Below are 18,831 nucleotides of genomic sequence, written 5' to 3'. Positions count from 1 at the left end.
TGATGATAGTACTTTGATGTCAAGACATGTCGAGTTATCAGTTACAGTAAATTAAATAAGTGTCGCTTAATGTGTTAATCTGACGGTGCTTTGACAAGGTTTTACAATTACCTCTGATTACATCGCGGAAATCTCATCATGTTTGCGAGGTGTCCAAACACTCCGTGGCCTCATGTAGGCCAGTTATTTCATACAAGCAGATCAGGAGGGGCCCGATATGTGAAAGGGCTGTTTCACTCTTTTGAAAACACAGCCTTGAAGATAAAATCAGGGTGGGGCTTGTGAATACGGCGGTGGTTCCAGCACTGAGAGTAGCTGAGCAACAGCTAGCTTCCCGAGAGAGAGACTACGGCGTGTAAAGTAAAAGTAAGTAAAGGTATCCCTGTAACAGGCCGTGGAGACCCATAGGGTTGTGAGTTGTTGAGGTTCCCACGTTTTCTAGACAGTAGGCTCATAGATGGCGTAGTGTTGTGAAATACGTGTAAAATTGGCATATTCCCAATTAAATTTGTGCGCATCGCGTGTGTCGTAGAGGGCAGTGGTTCTCAACCCTTGTCAGACCGCGGTCCGGTGGTTGAGAAACACTGGTATAGACCTACTCATATTGCATATTGTAAGGAGCCTGAATTTCAACGAATTTGAAAGTTTCTTTTACTGGAGACCAGCTTGTTCCCACTGAGGTTTTTGGACGTTTTCCGCAATAAATGCTATGTAACGGTTGACAAAGCGTCGTTAAACGAGCTTTGAAGTATGTAGATTAAAAAAATCATTCCAAATGGGATAATTTTATTATCAGGTTGTTAGCACGATGGTATAATCCTTGCTGATCCTTGACAGTACGAACGATTCTTCTTCTTCTTCTTCTTCTTCTTCTTCTTCTTCTTCTTCTTCTTTTTCTTCTTCTTCTTCTTCTTCTTCTTCTTCTTCCTACTCCTCCTCCTCCTCCTCCTCCTCTTCCTCCTCTTCCTTCAATAGAGTGAGCGATAGATAGATAGATAGATAGATAGGTAGATAGATAGACCTTGTATAGGCTACTTTTTTTTATTTTGCCAGTCGTACTGCGGCCACTTCTGGCCTATTGTACCAACCCCAGATGATAGGTGAGGGTGATTGTGGAGCAATTGGTGTAATGAAGATTGGCGGGGGAAACCGAAGTACTCGGAGAAAACCTGCCCCAGCGCCATTTTATCTACCACAAATCCCACTTGACCAGACCCGGGATCGAACCCGGGCCGCCGCGATATAGGCTACCTTACGGTGTAAGTGCGTTTGCACTTACGCAGGCGAATACATACCGGGGTATGTTGAGAGTGGGATCTAGTAACTTTATAATGATGACGTAACGGTCTGCGTCACCAATCCACAATGACGTGCCCTCGTTCCGATAATAAATGGAGCGTGTGAAGATTGTGTACACAGCCCATTATGCGCGCTAATCAGCGTAACTGAGTGTCTCTAGGAAACGACAGTTCTTCATAATTACTTTTAGTGTGCTGTCCAGTCACTCTCGTAAGATTTACCGCTGTTCACTGTCTGAAAAGCGTCGCGTTTTCTTGAAGCGTTTGGGAATCCCGGTCAGATGTATTGTGTGTGTGTGTGTGTGTGTGGGAGAGTTTATGCATGTTTAATGACTGTCAGTGATGCCGATTGTATAGGCTCTGTGTGGCAGTGTGTAGATGCAGTACAGTTGTATGTGATATACGCAGGGGTGGGCACAGGCGAACCAAACAGCCGCCGGGGGCGGCAGCAGCCTGAGGCTGACCACTCATTTCCAGCTAGTGCCGAGGTCAAGAAAACATGGATCTATACATCCACTCCCCCATACGCCTTCATGCCGTGGCGCTTAATTAGTTAAAGCACAGGGATAACTTTACCTTTTCGTATCAGTGGTAGTAGCAGTAGCAGTAATTCTACTAGTTGTAGCACTGAAAAAGAAGTTTGATACTCAGGCCACATTGGCCAACCAGATGTCCTGTTCATTCATTCATCGGTAATCTGTCAGACGACAGGTCCACAGTCTCTTCCAAAACAGTTCCTCCACTTAATGCGATCTCAAGCCTTCTCCTTCAGTTAAAATATCTTCTTTGGTCTTCTTCCTCGTCTTTTGGGCACTTCTGTCTGCCCCTCCGGTTTGTTTGTCTCCAGAGGAAACATCTCGCATACATGGTATCTCTGTTTTTGGAAAGAGACTATGCAGGAAAAGTGATAATGTGGTAGTTTTTCCATTTGCTTTCCACATCGCAGTACAACAGCCGTTCAAACCACTCTGGTCACGCTTGTTTCTATACGAACTTGAACCATCTCGAGCACCATTTGCTCTGTGCTTCAAGTCGCTGCTGATGACGCTGCTTCCGGCATCAGTTTTTGGTTTTTGGTGTCTCTCTTCGTCTGATGCCTACCCTTTGACCTGTCCAGCAAGGGAGACCCTGCCAGTAGCTACGCTACCGCCGGTATAGCTCTCAGGGTCCTTGGCATACTCAAACCCTCTCACCACGATAAGGTGAAGACACCAACGAGGGGGCAGATGTCCTATATTAGAAAATAAATAGCCAAACTAGTGGCACCCGTTTCTGTGTCCAAGTGTCATTTGTCCAAACTAGAAGCAGTCACGTTATTGACTGATCTGTCATGAATGGCTTTCGTATAGGGGGCCTGCCAAGTGAGACGTGCATTTGACTTGGAAGGCCTGAGTTATTCTGACATGTAAGATTTGAGGCTTTCACGGCGGTGACTATGAAGAAAGCAGTCTTCTGGGCTTTGGCGCCGTGTATATGTGGTGTTAACCGACGTTTCGGAGGAACGTATCGCCCCCATCTTCAGGGTTGAAGAAAAAGTANTTACCGTGTCTCACGGTGTTGTCGCTTGCAGATTTACCTATACTTTTTCTTCAACCCTGAAGATGGGGGCGATACGTTCCTCCGAAACGTCGGTTAACACCACATATACACGGCGCCAAAGCCCAGAAGACTGCTTTCTTCTTATTCTGACATGTTTTCTTATTAACTTCTTGACATATTAATTAACTTTATCCATCCAGAAAATGTAGCCCAAATAAAGTTAATTAAAACAGATTTCAGATCTGTTACAGAAATGTTTTGGAGGTGTACGAGGACCTGCAAATATCTTGAAATAAGAAATGTGCTTCGACTTTCGTCCGGTGACATTTCATGGTTGTTAAAACAGCAAAATCCAATCGAACTGGCAGATGTCTAGTAGCTGTCATGGTGTGCCAGCGGATTAAGTTATTTACTAGCTCTGTATCCAACACAGTGTTGAGAATGAGTTATCTCAGATGCCAGATGCAGGAGGAAGTGTTTGTGTTCATTTTGAGGCAATGTTCCAGCATTTGCCTTGTCATAATGTTAAGTGTCTCAGGCCTCATTCAGGCTAGCCACTCTCCTGGCAAGGAATAGAACCAGACCTCCCAGATACGAATGGATTACTGAGCACTTCATTGCATCATGAGAAATATTCTACGAGTTCCTTCAGACCTATCCCGAGGTGATTCCAGGAACATTCATATTTTGTACTGGGTCAGTAGAAGCAGCTGTACTGTATTCAGAGCTCAGTAAACTGCAGCTGGTTTCATTATAAAAATAATTAAATCCTGAAATTTATTATAAATTTTAACCGGGATGTAAATTATAATTAATAAGTTACATAATGTGGGAGCTACATAATTTTGTACTCTTCGTCGAATGTTATTAGGATTATTGAACCATTAAAGATAAAAGGGCCAGGACATTTAGCATGCATGGGAGAAATGAAGAATGCGTACAAAATTTTTGTTGGTAAGCCTGAAGGGAAGAGACACCTTGGAAGATCTAAGCATAGATATCACTGTAATGATAGCTTTGGTTTCTTATTGTTTAGCAATTTATTATTATTAGAATGTGAAGTCTTGTAACTCTGGTATATTGACAGCTTTAGGGTTCCATAAAAGGAAGGCAACATTTTTTGAGTAGCTTAGTGGCTATCAGCGTATAACCGCCCTTACCTCCGGCTTTAAACGACACTTAAGCTAGTCGCAGCCGCCCTTTAGCACTTCATCGGGGTGTTGTGCTGATGATGGGTTGCATTGGTAGAATGGGTTCAGGATAGCTATTTAACTGCTACCGTACGTCTGAGAGTAATTCAATGGATTTAATGGTCGCCTGTAGGATTCCGGTGTATGAAGTACCTGTAACATTTCGAATGACCCTATTTTCACAGGTAGGTTTGGTGGGTTAGCTCAGGTAAGGTGGGCACTTTGAAGTATACAAACAAATGATGATTTATTCTGGATGTTCGTTAATGCACTTATATGGCTTCACAAACATAATAGTTTGCTTCTTTAGCGACGTTTGGAAGACTTAATCCAAGCACTTCTAGCGATTACTAAATGCTGCCTATTGTTTATTACTAGAATGACCAAATAACGATTCCACTGAAATTAATTAGTGGGTTTATTGCCCAACAAGCCGAAATGGTTACAGCGTTGATGCTTTAGAATTTGGGGCCGAATGGCACGCAGGTACGTCCCACCTCGAGCACTGAAATGTACTGAACGTCCAAGTCAGTCCCTCCGCAGTCTCAACTTGAACTAGTGTCGTCCTCATTCGGATCGTGATTGGCTGGTTTAACAGTTACGGGAGCCTGAGAATTTCGCGTTCCCCAATTACAAGCAAAAGCGGATGATATTCAGCTTGGGAGATCTTAACTGCCGGCCACCCCCCCCCCCCAAAAAAAAAACCGTGGTCTTAGTCCGCAAGCGAACTATACCGACCGCCGCTTGTCGGCGAAGTTAGTGCCAACTACCGGAGCCGCTATTCCCTTGCAGTAGCTCCTCAGTTATCCTCACGAGGCTGAGTGGACCCCGTTCCAGACCCACCACTTCTCAGAAAATGTGGTAGTTCTGGGAATCGAACCCGGATCTCTGGATCTGTAGCCTTGACCTCTGACCACTAGACTACAGAGGCAGCTCCGCTAATTAAACGTAAAAGTATCGTCGGTCCTAGAAACGGCTCTGTAGAAGGTACGACTTATCTACTGTCAAGGTTTGGAACACCAAACGTGTACTGTGGTCTGCAATTTCCAGTGACCTGGTAGAGGCCTCGTCTTACAGTTAAACGCAAAATTTGTGTCGTCTGCGTTAAAGAATCCGACTTGCTCGAACTAATTGGGTAAAGGATGTACTAGTGTACTTTTTTTTTTATTGCTAGTGGGGTGGGACTAAGTCCCTTGTACTGCGGCCACTTCTGGCCTATTGTACCAGCCCCAGGTGATAGGCGAGGGTGATTGTGGAGCAATTGGTGGAATGAAGATTGGCAGGGGAAACCGAAGTACTCGGAGAAAACCTGCCCCAGCGTCACTTTGTCCACCACAAATCCCACTTGACCAGACCCGGGATCGAATCTAGGCCGCCGCAGTGGGCAGCCAGCGACTGACCGCTTTACTAATGTACTTAATTTAATTTACATTAAGGTAATTACAGATTCCCGATGTATCCCCAAATTTGGACGGTTGAAAGCTTCGCAGAAAGAATTGTTGTGCACGGAGATAGAGGGGCAATAAATAATTTTGAAGAAGAAGCATTTTTTTAAGGTACTTCATTATTCCATTATTTTATGGTGTTTAGTCACTTGCCGAGGCTATGCAGATGTGCTGCGGTAATTATTAGTGGCCTTGGGATGGATTTGTGTGCAAATGGTTGTCTGTTGTAAGAGTCGTATCAATCGGCTTATAATGATATGTAGTCTGTTTAAAATCAGCCGATTTTGCTTGTCTTATTCTTCAACCTTGAAGATGGAGGCGACATTTTCCTCTGAAACATTCACCGACTTTGAGCAGACTACACAGAGTTATATCCCAGAACACAGAACTCTTCATAACCACTGCTATGAGATCCTCAAATCCTGCGTGGTCTCTTTTAATGTATTGGTTCTACATGAATTTGCATGGCAGGGCTGAAGGGCGCCATGAAAACAGTCAGTGTAACTGGTTCTGAAATGAGCACCTTGAAATAATGAGTCACAGTTACTGTAGTGCCATCTAGTTTGGTATAACTGAAGGGGTCTACTTGGTAATTGATTGGAATAATACTACTGCCTCCAGCCCTTGCCTGATCATAATGACCAAACATTAAACTTCTCCATTAAGAGTGTGGGACATTCAGACAATGCTCTCTGTTTGCAGGTGGTTGCCAGTTTCCAAAACAATGGTCAGGACACTGGTTCCAGTCTGGGGTGCCTCATCTGCTCAGTATCAACTCGACCTCCATAGAAACCAAGGGGGAATGTGTTGAGGGGCAGGGAGACAAGTTTATCATAGAGGACAAGTGAGTGATGACTCAAGAATGCAGCCATGTGGCTTTATTTAGTAACCATGCACAGATTACTGTAACACTCCATTTACACTGTGGCAGATGTAAAGTGCTACTTAATTTTGTAAGAAGGGATTGAAGAAGGCTATCCCACAAAGGCTGGGACTTTCACCCGTTGTGGCTTGAAGTTTTGCAAGCCGAAATACATAACGTCTGTGTTTTTGTTCCTTGAAGTTGGAAAAGACATTACCAAATTCCATTTAAGGTAGATTTCATATCATTACAGGTCATAAGATGCGTGAAATAGCGAGAGAAAGCTTAGAAAGAGGATAGCATATCTCCAAGAATTGACAGAATGGCTGACCTCAGATTAGTGTTCTTCCGGGTATCATTTGGTATCAAATAGGCATAAATATTGGTTAGAAGACTATTTTGAAAACAATCCTCTAGGATATGTACATTTTAATTTTTTTTTTAGTGTTGAAAACTTTATTATACGAGGCTACAAATGGATGAAGCCGTGATATTTCAGCGTAACATTTCGCAGAAATTACAATGGTAACCGTATATGATATGGAGAAGCGAAAATTCTTGCCTTACCGGGACTCAAGCTCCTACTCCTCCGTCATCCAGCTACTATTCCGACTGAGCTGTCCCGGCTCCGGTGCGCTGGAGTTGGAACACGTTTAGCCAACCGTTACTTAGTAATGGGTGACTTCACCGTGGGAACAGTATATCTGTTAGGCAGCCGTGATAGTAGACACTCCCCCATAGGGTTCTCTTCTGCTCTTCTGAGACCGCCTCGCGTCGAGAACCATTGTAATTAACGTGATAACAGTATCTGCTTAGCGAATTGTTATCACAGAAATGCGTGTTCAGTGCTATGCGTTGGAGTTGGAACGCGTTTACTTAGTACTGGGCGACTTCACTGTGGGAACAATGTTTACCCAGCCGTTGGCTGGTGACGGACGTTTTTCGTCGACTTCGCTATTCCGGTTTCGTTGGACGAAATGTGTACAGTTTAGCCTGCATGAACTAAGTGTCGTACTTTAGCTATCATAGATTTATCCTGAGCACAACCAATTACCAAGTTTGCATCTTAGTACTGTAAAAGATTGCCCATGTTATCGAAGGAAATGCAGAAGTAATTCTGACGAAGAAACTTGACTAAAAAAATTGGCTTTAATTTGTAAATCGGATCTGAGGTTGAAGCCTGGTAATGAAGGATATGGTACAAATTGCAGCAGAGGAATAGAACAGTCTACTAGATCTGCATGGTATTATCATAACACCACAATACTGTCCTTTCTACAAATGGTACCAAAAATGAGTATGGCAATGAGAATGATGAGTAGCAGATGTATACAGACTAAATAATTATATTTATTTGTAATATAATAGCATATAATTGTAATACATTTTATTAATAACAGTGTGTTCCTAAATGTTTTGCATAAGAAACTACTTCTTTCTGTTGTTGTTAGTCTGACATTGGGCTTTGTGGCCATACTGCCATTCGTATTCTTCGTTTTGTGATTAAGAGCTTTATAATTCAGTCGCCTTACAGGTGCAAACTTTAGAGAACACATCGTGATGTGATAGCTGCCATGAACATCATGTGATAGCACTTGTAATTTATGAAGCGTCAGTATTTTCATTACATGTAAGCTTGAGAATTGACGTCAGGCTGAAATTAGTGTAGGACACTGTAGCCGAATAAATGGTACAGCTAAACTAGCATATCTGCAGTCATTATTTTTAAAGACATTGACATTAAGTTAACTGACTACATATATATCAGAATTTTGGAGGGGGGCAGTACCAGAAACGCGTGAACAAATCCGTAGCAGGAACGTCGTCTCGTGAAAGAAGTTACGGTGAAACTGACCAGTTTTTCTTGTTTCCTGAAAAGTAGTGAAATTGTAGATACTTGTACTTGTTCTTCTAAACCAGCAATAGGATAGCCATTACATTTTTTCTGGTCCACAATGAACCACCCCTGCATTTTGCATATAAACTAGAATTGGCAACTTCATTTAGGCTACTGATTATTATTGTTAAAGTATACAATCAAAATTTTTGAACGTTATCTAATTATAATTGTTCAGTGACTTACATCAATTATAGGGCTGTGCCATAGCTCAAGTGGTTAGTCGCTGGCTTCCCAGTGCGGCGGCCCGGGTTCAATCCCGGGTCTGGTCAAGTGGGATTTGTGGCGGACAAAGTGGCGCTGGGGCAGGTTTTCTCCGAGTACTTCGGTTTCTCCTGCCAATCTCCATTCCACCAACTGCTCCTCAATCACCCTCACCAGTCATCTGGGGCTGGTACACTAGGCCAGAAGTGGCCGCAGTACAAGGGACTTAGTCCCACCCCACTAGCAATAAAAAAAAATACACCTATTATAAGAGTTTTGATCGTTGGAATGGGAAATGTGCTGTTATTGTCTGTTTGTATCTACACGTATGTGAGCCTTGTTTACTTATTTTTTCATGAACAGATGCAATGAAAATTTTTTGAGCCTGGTTGGGTGAATGGAGCATAATAGTTTATGCACTGTTTGTTGCACTAGATAACACATGTTCTGATATTTTTTACAGTAATAAGATCATAGGGACAGTTCTAGTACCTCTTCCTCCTCTTCCTCCCACTTGGAGTGTAGGGCATCTGTGAATCCCCTTGTTTCATTTCAGTTTCTTAATCTAAAACAGTTTGTGGGACTCCTAGAATGGGGGATCAGCCTGTGGCAAGGCCGCTACCTAACACAAGCACGGAATAAATATAGGCAGACATCCATGCCTTGAGTTGGATTTGAACCTATGATCCCATTGTTCGAGTGGCTGAAGACATCTGATGCCTTAGACTGCATGGCCACTGTGATCGGCAGTCTAGTCTCAGAGATTCATAAAACATTGGAGAGGGATCCCCCCCCCCCTTAATTTCACTTTCTTTTAAGATTTCTGGATATCACTGTGTACATAATATTTTTAGCTAGCCCACTGGTTCCATGCAAAGCTTAATAGAGTTTGAGAAACTGTTATAATTTATTTGGTGTTGCCCATTTCACTTAGTGGGGGGTGGAGTCCAACTGGGTCCACTCGGCATGGTGGCCACTGATTGGCCTGTTGTATCTGCCCCGGGTGATTATGATGATGGAGAATTTGGTGGAATGAATATTGGCGGGGAAACCGAAGTACTCTGAGAAAACCCTCCCCAGCGCCACTTTGTTCACAACAAATCCTACTTGACCAGACCCGGTATCAAACATGGGCCGCCTTGGTGGGAAGCCAGCAACTAACCGCTTAAGCTGTGGCACGGCCATTGGTGTTGCCCATACTCAGATATTTTCATTATGTGCCATGTTAAAACAGACTGAAATACCATATTTTATATTTGTCCAATTTCAGTAAATAAACCTGGTCTTTCTACTGATGCATGTTGTTACATTTGTTATTACGGCAGTAAAACTATGATTATCAAGCAGCACCTCCAGCTAAAGCAAACGTTCATAGTCTTGCACCACTGCTTTCTACCAGCTCAGAAGTTTATGGTTATTATTATAGTATTACCCTCAGGGAGAGAGCTTGAATACTGGTGGAATTTGAGGCTTCAGTAGCTCCAGGGTCAGTTCGAATGCTTTGGAGAAGAAAAACATCTCAGTCACTGTTGGGTATCAAATCCAGGTTCTCTGTTGTCCAACCAGTAGTCTAGTTACTATACTGACTCAGCTGCCCTGGTTTAGAGATTGTTGTTGTTAGGTGGCTCTTGTTGTTGGTTAAAGCATGATTGTGCTAGGAGTACTTAATCGTTATGTTTGTCAGTGCTTCAGATGCATATTTTTCTCTTGTAAGTCACTAGAAGGGTGACTGACAGAAGTCAGGTCATGTCAAGTCAGATCAGTTCCATTATTAACAGAGACCATTACAGCAGCGCTCAGTCTAAAAATAGAACTGAAACTGCTGTGTAAGTCATATTGACTTACAAGGGGTGAGAAGATCCAGACCACCAAAATATGTGTTATAATTTCTGACATATTGATTAAGAATATCAAAGTAGAAGAAACAAATATTGAAAGTGAACCCTTGAAGTGGGAATATTTGTGAAATTGTTCATATTTTTTTCTTATATTGTGCAGTTTTGTTCTTTGTTGAATCAGGCTTCTCTTCAAAGAGGCATATGGGAAATCATTAATGTGGTCCATATTTTATGTCAGTGTCAATTACAGGCACTCATTTGTGGTAGAAGGAAAGGTCAATGTCTTTGAAGCTTCTTAGGTTTATTTAGTTTCTTGGGGTGGGGTGAGACAGAGTCCACTTGGTAAGTTGGCTAGGAACTTCCCTATTGTACCAGCCCCAGATAATAGATGATTAGTGTGGAGCAGTCGGTGAAATGAGAATTGGCAGGGGAAACCAAAGTACTCTGAGAAAACCTGCCCTAGTACCACTTTGTCTGCCACATATCCCACATGACCTGACCTGGGCGCACCCCCCCCCACACACACAGTGTAATTTAAACTTAATGTGACATAAAGGTTCTTAACTAAGAACTATCTGCAGTAAATTTCTTTATGTTCTAAAGGAATGAAAGCCTACAGCTTTTGCAAGAAACTATTGTTGCATGTATTGTAGTTGATTGTACAAAGCACATTTTGGTAGATAGGATACATACACTCTTCAGTAGTGATTTCCAGTGAGTTGCTTGTTCTCAGGTCTGTGTTAATGTTAAGGTGGTCACAAAATCATTGGGAGTTTAGAAGTGCTGTTTACAGTATTTTATAGATGTTATTTTAAGTTGTTTCTTCCTTGATAGATCTTCAGCTTTATTTGCCAAATTGAGCCAAATAATCTTAGCAAGTTACTTGTCTTCTGTGTTTGTACCAGAACGTTTTAGGCAGGACATCACCACTTACCATGAAAACACATTTTTACATCCCTTATTCCCAAGTCTTGAGGGCCTTCATCACTGAGAATCCAACTAGCTTGGCAGAGGTTTTTGTAGTTTTCCTCAGTCCCTACAGATGAATGGTGGGATGGCATCTTAAATTAGGCCATAAACACTTTCTTCATGTCCTCTCAAATTCATTATTCACTGTCATCCAGTCATTTGATGCTATATATATAGCTGTGTTACTGACCGCATCATTAGGTCAACTACAAGTGAATTAACACATGTATGAATAAATGTAGGCTTTCCTGGTGGTGCTTACAGGTTGGGTCTTGGGAAGATGGACTGGTGGAAATTGCAACAAACAGTTTCTGCAGCATATAGTAATTGTTTATTGCTGATACATAGACTATACAGTTGAGGCAGGTGGGTGCTGAGCCTTGAATTTCTAAATTCCAGAAGGCCGAAGGACAGGCTCTGATGAATTGGTGTAGCAGATGAAACAGTCTTCATAGAATTCTTTGAGGATTTGCTAGTTTATCTTTAAACAAAATGAACTCAGTAAAGTTCTCAGGGCTTAAATCTAGAAACTTAAATAAATACTATTTGTTTATCTGACATCTTTTCATAAATTCCATTTCTTGAGCTGTGACTACAAAGAGGACACCTTTTCTGTTTTTTTAATCGAACTCCTGGTAACAACTTTTATATTCCCTTGGACCCTTTGTGCCACTGCCTTAAACATTTTCAAATTACACTCAAAGTAGCGTAGTTGGTTGAGGCACTATGCTACAAGCATAGTTTGAGGTTTGAGTCATGGGTTGGACATTGGATTTTTCAATTGACCTGATCCTTCCAGCTGCATTGTGGCTCTGGGATTGACTCAGCCTCTGACAGAAATGAGTACCAGGAATATTCCTGGGGGTAAAGGGTGCCAGTACTTAAGGTTGACAACCTCACTGCCATCTGTGAGCCGATTGTCTAGAAAACGTGGGAGCCTTGACCTCTCACAACCCTATGGCCCTCAGCAGTCTGTTATCTTTTTTTTTTTACCTTACTCAAACCCACCTACATCTGCTGCACTGTGTACAGAATAAAACCATTTATCAACATCATACACCAGTGAGCAACTAAGCAGCAATCTTAGTTCAGTTTAACAAACACACTTCATAGAAAAATGTGACATCATCCAGTTATTCAGCTCTATATTGTTGTGAGTTGCTGACAGCATCTGAAGTAAACCCGCGTGATGTAAATTTCCAGGACTGTGTCAGAATAATTCAGACGCTGCAGAGAAAGACTGTGGGCTGAGTGACTGGGGTTAAATTCCCAGCAGGTACAGGGATTTTACTGTCACCAGTTCTGAGGCCCAACCATCTGGACTTTGTATACAACTGCTTACCTTCATATGATGCTGAGTACACTCTGAGAAGTTGAGTGAGGAATGCTGTATGTGGTAAATAAGTACAGCCATTTTGTTTCCTGCAGTCTGCCAGAAATGGGAGAGTTGGTAGATGTCTTCTGAATCAGAGTAGCTTGTACAGTTCTTTACTTCAGATTAAATTAAACTTGAGAACATAATATACCTTTGTATATTACTTTGGAATTTGAGAATGTAGTAGTGAATCTCTAGTCACTTTCAAGTTAAATATAAAGTTGAGTAGGGTGGGGTTTCAGAGTGTATGGAGGGAGGGAGTGCAGATCTTTCATAGAAACCAAGCAGACTTTTCCAGAACTCACTGCTGTTTGTGAACACAGAGAAAGCAAATAATTGAGCTTTGTAAACTTAATAAAGCCTCTTGTTTCACTGCCACAATACAAAACATGACATGAATGTACAAATTATATAATTGTGCAGTACCGGCACAGGAATTTGAACCATTTCTCTGTAGCACGAATTCCATTTGTGTTTGTAATAATTGCAGGAGCAATGTGTGGTAGGTGTGGTAGAGTTGGATTATATTTGAGGTTTCCACAAAGTTATAATTAGTGCTTGAGTGGGTTGCTTTCGCATTGCCATCAGAATAATAATAAGTGAAAGGAGAGCCTATAATATTGAGGGATGATGTTACAGGGCCTGCCTGATACTTGGAATCAGTAATATACTAGCATGTAGACGCACGTAGGCAGGTGCAAGTCCTGCTACTCTGTATTCAGCACATGCAAGTAAAAGATGATTAATTTGCACCATTAAGTATATATTATGATACATACCTACTGCTGTGTTGCTCTTGATGTAATCAATTATACTGCTTCATACACTGTTAATATAAAGGCGACAGTATTTGAGCATTGTCCTAGAATAACTCAAATTGTTTTTTTCTAATGCAAACTGACAGTGATGGCCTCATGCTGAATTTTTAAGAACGATGAAACTGTACAGTCTATGTAAGTGTATTCATATATCCAATGGATCTGGCTTTGTTTCCCATGTAAGGTAAAGTTATTCCTGGGCTTGATTGATTAAGCCCCACACCTTGAAAACATATGGAAGAGTGGGCGTGTAACCCTAGCTCTGCCATTCTTATTCTTAACACTAGACGTAAGTGGGTGGTTAGCTTCGCACCCATGCCACTTTACCCCCAGGGAAATAGGATAGGAGTCTAGGTAGGCCCCAGAGCTGGTCTGAACATAATGGGGAAGAGAAAAATCTGTTCCCATACCGGGAATCAAACCGTGACTCTTCAGTTATTCAGCCCAGAGTCTAGTTGCTATACCAGCTGAGCTATCCAGGTTCCTTTGTTTTGTATGTAGTCTATTGATCATTATCATGTAGTGAAGGTGTTGGCCACTTGTTGGTCTTGGTTCCCAATCCACTAGGTCTGAAACTTGCTACCATTCATTAATCTATCGAACAAAATATTCCCACATGTGACGTGTAAATGCAGTGTTAAAGGGGGGGGGGAAGTAAAAAAAAAAGCAAAAGTATCCCTGTACCAGGCTGTGAAGGCCCATAGGGTTGTGAGACGTTGTGGGTCCCACATTATCTAGACCAGCCGTGTCAAACATGCGGCCCCCATAGCCACAAAGTGCGGCCCCTCAACTTTTAGAGCTAATTGATATTAAAATTTTAATTGAAATATTTTTTGTAAAGTCAATTTTCCAACAGACCAGAAGACAAGAAGTCTCATGCAGACATAAATTAGCAGGCTGCAGGAAATTCAATGTTTTGCTATTTCTAACATAATTTCTTGTGTAATCTCTCTTTTTACGCATTGAAAATCTGTTTTATACGTGTCAAAAATGGCATTCTCTTGCTTTTTAAAACTGTAAGATATGTGACCTTAGGTAATTTATATTGAAATTATTCCTAAATAATAAATAGAATTAAATTTCCTTGTATCAAAATCTAATGTATATTTCTATTTTGAAGTGCGGCCCTGGACTATTATTTATAGGGCTGAGGTGGCCCTCTGTACAAGTTGAGTTTGACATGCCTGATCTAGACACTCGGCTCAAAGATGGCGGTAAGGTTGTCAGCCTTACACGCTGGCTGAGCTTTACTCCCCAGGAAAATTATTTAATTAATTCCTAGTACTTATTTCTGTTAGAGGCTGTGTCGACCCCAGGGCCATAGTGCTGCTGGGAGGGTTAGGTCAGCTGAAAGAAATCCATTGACCTTCCAGCTTGTAGTATAGTGCCTCAACCACTATGGCTGGCTACCAGGTACCCCTCAGTGTTAAAGGTTAACGTGAGAAACCTTTGTTCCTGCATTTTATCACCATAGGCATTGTTAGAGGAGTTAAATCTGGAGGGTTGCTGTACACTGGATTCTTTGTTATACTTTCTTATTCATTATATATTAAATAATCCTCTTCATTCAGTGATGTATAGTCTGAGATAGTGACTGTATTACAAAATGAACCACAAATAAAAATAAAGATACTGCATGTGTTCCCCAAATTTGCTTTGAGTGAAGGATGCATAAAGTTGACAGTTCTAGAATTACCATTCTGTACCAATTAATTGTACATATACAGTCAGGTATGAGGATTGCAGTTGCTTTCCTGAACAGTGCGTAAATTAGCAGGTCATAACAGTCGTCATGAATATTTCTGATTCATCAGTGCTAATCAGATTAGATTACAGCCCCCCCCCCCACATATTTCTGAACTATGGTCCTCTTAAAAGTATAATTACAGACAGACACATAACTAGCTTCATAGAGCAGAATCCTTTCTTACAAATTAGTAATTGCCCAGCTGGTCAAGAAACTCTCTGAACCTGAAGGTTCATTACTGTGTTCACAAGAGTGTGCCACTGGGTGTCCTGATCCAGCTGAATCCAGTATGTAGTATTGTGACCTATGTATTCAGCTAGTGCCTCGCCATAGCTCAAGCGATTAGTTGCTGGCTTCCCATCGCGGTGGCCCGGGTTTGATCCCGGGTCTGGTCAAGTGGGATTTGTGATGGACAAAGTGGCGCTGGGGCAGGTTTTCTCTGAGTGCTTCCATTTCCCTTGCCAATCTTCATTCCACCAGTTGCTCCACAGTCACCCTCACTTATCATCTGGGACTGGTACAATAGGCCAGAAGTGGCCGCAGTACAAGGGACTCAGTCCCACCCCACTAGCAATACAAAAAATAATATGTATTCAGTTCAGTTTAATTTATTTATCGTTTTAGTGAAACTGTTGACTTAGGATACACCTTATATGAGTATACACCTATACACATCTGAAAGTAACAAATATTCGAGTGAAGCTCCTTCATGCTTCCATACAGTACAGATAGAAAAAAAGGTAAAGCTATCCATGTAACAGGCCATGGAGGCCCATAGGGTTGTGAGACATCGAGGCTCCCACATTTTCTAGACAGTTGACTGACAGATGGTGCCTCCAAAATACAAAGCAGGACTGCTATCCATTTGACCGCAACGTAGCAGCTCTTTGAAGGAATATATTGAAACATATTATAAATATTGCATAACGTTATTTCTCATATGGTAAAGAAGTTAACAAATGTGGCAGATTCCTAGAAGGGCCCCCAAGGTTTTTTCGACCTACAAATTACCACCCAACAATGACCATAATGAAACCCATGAATCTGAAAAATATCTAGTTTTAACCTAATTTAAAATATAATTCAGATACTTAATTTTAAGATTAAATCCATATTAATAGTAATCAAAACCTTATATATAATCTTAATTTTTTAATCTTAGTTTTAATTTTAAAGACACTGTGCATCTGGAGATCATATTTTAACAAAAGGGTGTATTCGCAAAACAAGTGGTAAAATATTGTAATAATATGGATACATATTGAGAAAACAATTCAGTGACTAATATCACATTTCTGTAGATTTGACTGATGATGACCCTATGAGGGTCGAAACATGTTGCGACACCTTTACCAACTAAATGAAATGCTGGTATGGTAGTATTGATGTGTTTGTTGATATTGTTGTGTAGACCTGTGTACTGTGGCTTACATTTCAGTAATAGTGGCAGTGCAGCGGTAACAATGGGGCACAGAGATATGGTAACATGGTATTTCATTATGATCTGAGGAACAGTGTTCAGGATACTGTTTCTTTAAATCATAAAGCACTCAAAATGAACTTAAAAATATATAAACATAGATGCTGCAATATAATAAATGTAAGATTTGAGGCTTTCACGGCGGTGACTATGAAGAAAGCAGTCTTCTGGGATTTGGCACCGTGTATATATGGTGTTAACCGACGTTTCGGAGGAACGTATCGCCTCCATCTTCAGGGTAGAAGGAAAAATATAAGAAATCCGCAAGCGAAGAGACTTTGAGAACCGGTAAAAGCAGACTCGCGGTCTCTTCGCTTGCGGATTTCTTATATTTTTCCTTCTACCCTGAAGATGGAGGCGATACGTTCCTCCGAAATGTCGGTTAACACCACATATACACGGTGCCAAATCCCAGAAGACTGCTTTCTTCAATATAATAAATGTCTGTTGGAACTATTTTCTGCCATCAACATGGAATTAAACACTGTTTCTGCATATCATAAATATTTTGTCATGATAGGAATGTCTGAAGTGTAATCCTTTAGAACTCTTACACGTATTATGTTGATAGTGCTGAGGTTTTAGCACTTGTTACAGATTATACGAGTAAGTAGTTAGGCTTTCTTTGTATTATTGGTAATTAGAATGTGTTGTAGCTGAATCACTGGTTCTTATTTGCAGATCGGACAGCTGTTATCGATGTGTTGTTATTCATGAGAAGCACCCAAATGTCTTGCAGTATAAAGAGAGTAAGTATGCAAAATTCTCTTCCTCTACTTATTGTCACATAGTCAGAAAAAGAAACAAGAAATATGAATACAATGAACTCCCAGTTTTCTGCTATCCAAGCTTATGAAATTTTCCCCCTAACTGGTAGAAATTTCAAAGAAAATTTATCTTTTTCTTAAAGTTTTCATGAAGAAAATCTATGATGCACATATTGTTCATCTGCTGTGTGGTAGTTTTTTTAGTTGCCACTAGCGGCACAACCCATTGTAGTCCCTCAGACAGGTTCCATTGGAGTATATTGTAACATCATCATGAAACCAGCCTCACAGTACTGTAGTGAAATGTGGGTAGTGGGGGAAGAAGGTGAGCTGGCAATAGAAGCATATGAAGTGAGGTATCAGCAATCATTGTTAGTCTCAGTGAAAGATAAAATAAGAGGTATTGATATAAGAAAACAGTTAGGAGCAGAACTAATTAATGGTGGATGAGATGCAAAAATATTAAAGGAAATTGCATAATCATGTAGAAGGGATGCCCCTTGAATATATTTATCAGCATTAATTTTAAAGTGCCAGATGATAGGACATTCTCTACTACTGGTTATGTCATTACCTTTATCATCATCAGCATCAAAGCATGAGCCAATTGGGTCAGTAAAATTATAATTGCTATTTATTTGTTCAGTTGGTTAATAAACATGCATAATATAGACTAGTTGTGTTTTGCTGCCTGGCATTCAAAGGGCGTGTTGTTGGCAGGCAATATATTGCAGTTCTACTATTACAGCTTTCTGTGACTCGCGAGAGAGTCTGGACCAGATGTGTGGAGAGATAACAGGTGATGCCAATTTGTTCTCCATGTTTCGAGCTGAACCAGCTGATGGGCCTGTCCCCTGCCCTTTTAAGGGTGCACCCTTCACCTTTACATACAACAGAGGATCTGGGGAATGTGGGAGCCCTGTGTCACGGGTGGACTCATGTACAGATGAGTCCCAACTTCTGCTACGGTATCAGGCTTGCCCTGATGTACATGGCACAGAAAGCACAGGTTTGTCACTACAGGAGAACTAGTTTCCCCTTGTAAATGGTACAGTTAAAAAGGTGTACAAACAGTAAGAAGAAATCGGCATTTCCACCTGCACTGTTAAGTCTATAATAATATGTATGATTCAGTTTGGGCATGGAGAATTATCATTATTTGACTAACAAATTATATAATATTTAAGGCTTGGGAAAATTGCTTAGTCTACTGCACATGTACATCCCTCATGTTTTTCGTCTCTGGTAGGGTGTGAGAAGTAATTGTAAATTGTGAAGAGCTTAACAACAGTATTTGTTTTAAATTAGATACAGGTGTACATATTTTAATAAAGTGATACAAAATACTTATATTATTTTATACATGCCAGTAAACATTTCTGATTCACTGTTGTTGCATATA

General features: G+C 41.0%; 1 protein-coding gene across 2 annotated transcripts in view; it reads left to right on the top strand.

Annotated features, from left to right (window-relative positions):
- LOC111870767 overlaps positions 1–18,831 on the top strand; it is a 153,238-nt gene that overhangs the window by 110,031 nt on the left and 24,376 nt on the right. For both annotated transcript variants that reach the window (XR_002843911.2, XM_023863290.2), the window contains exons 3-5: positions 6,175–6,316; positions 17,344–17,411; positions 18,178–18,438. Coding sequence is in view for 1 of the 2 variants with exons in the window: in XM_023863290.2 (XP_023719058.1) it covers positions 6,175–6,316; positions 17,344–17,411; positions 18,178–18,438 (471 nt within the window). In the remaining variant the exon portion in view is untranslated. The remainder of the gene's footprint in view (positions 1–6,174; positions 6,317–17,343; positions 17,412–18,177; positions 18,439–18,831) is intronic.

Source organism: Cryptotermes secundus, unplaced genomic scaffold, assembly GCF_002891405.2.
Source record: "Cryptotermes secundus unplaced genomic scaffold, Csec_1.0 scaffold307, whole genome shotgun sequence".
NCBI classification, from domain to species: domain Eukaryota; kingdom Metazoa; phylum Arthropoda; class Insecta; order Blattodea; family Kalotermitidae; genus Cryptotermes; species Cryptotermes secundus.
This window is presented reverse-complemented; position numbering and strand designations above follow the sequence as displayed.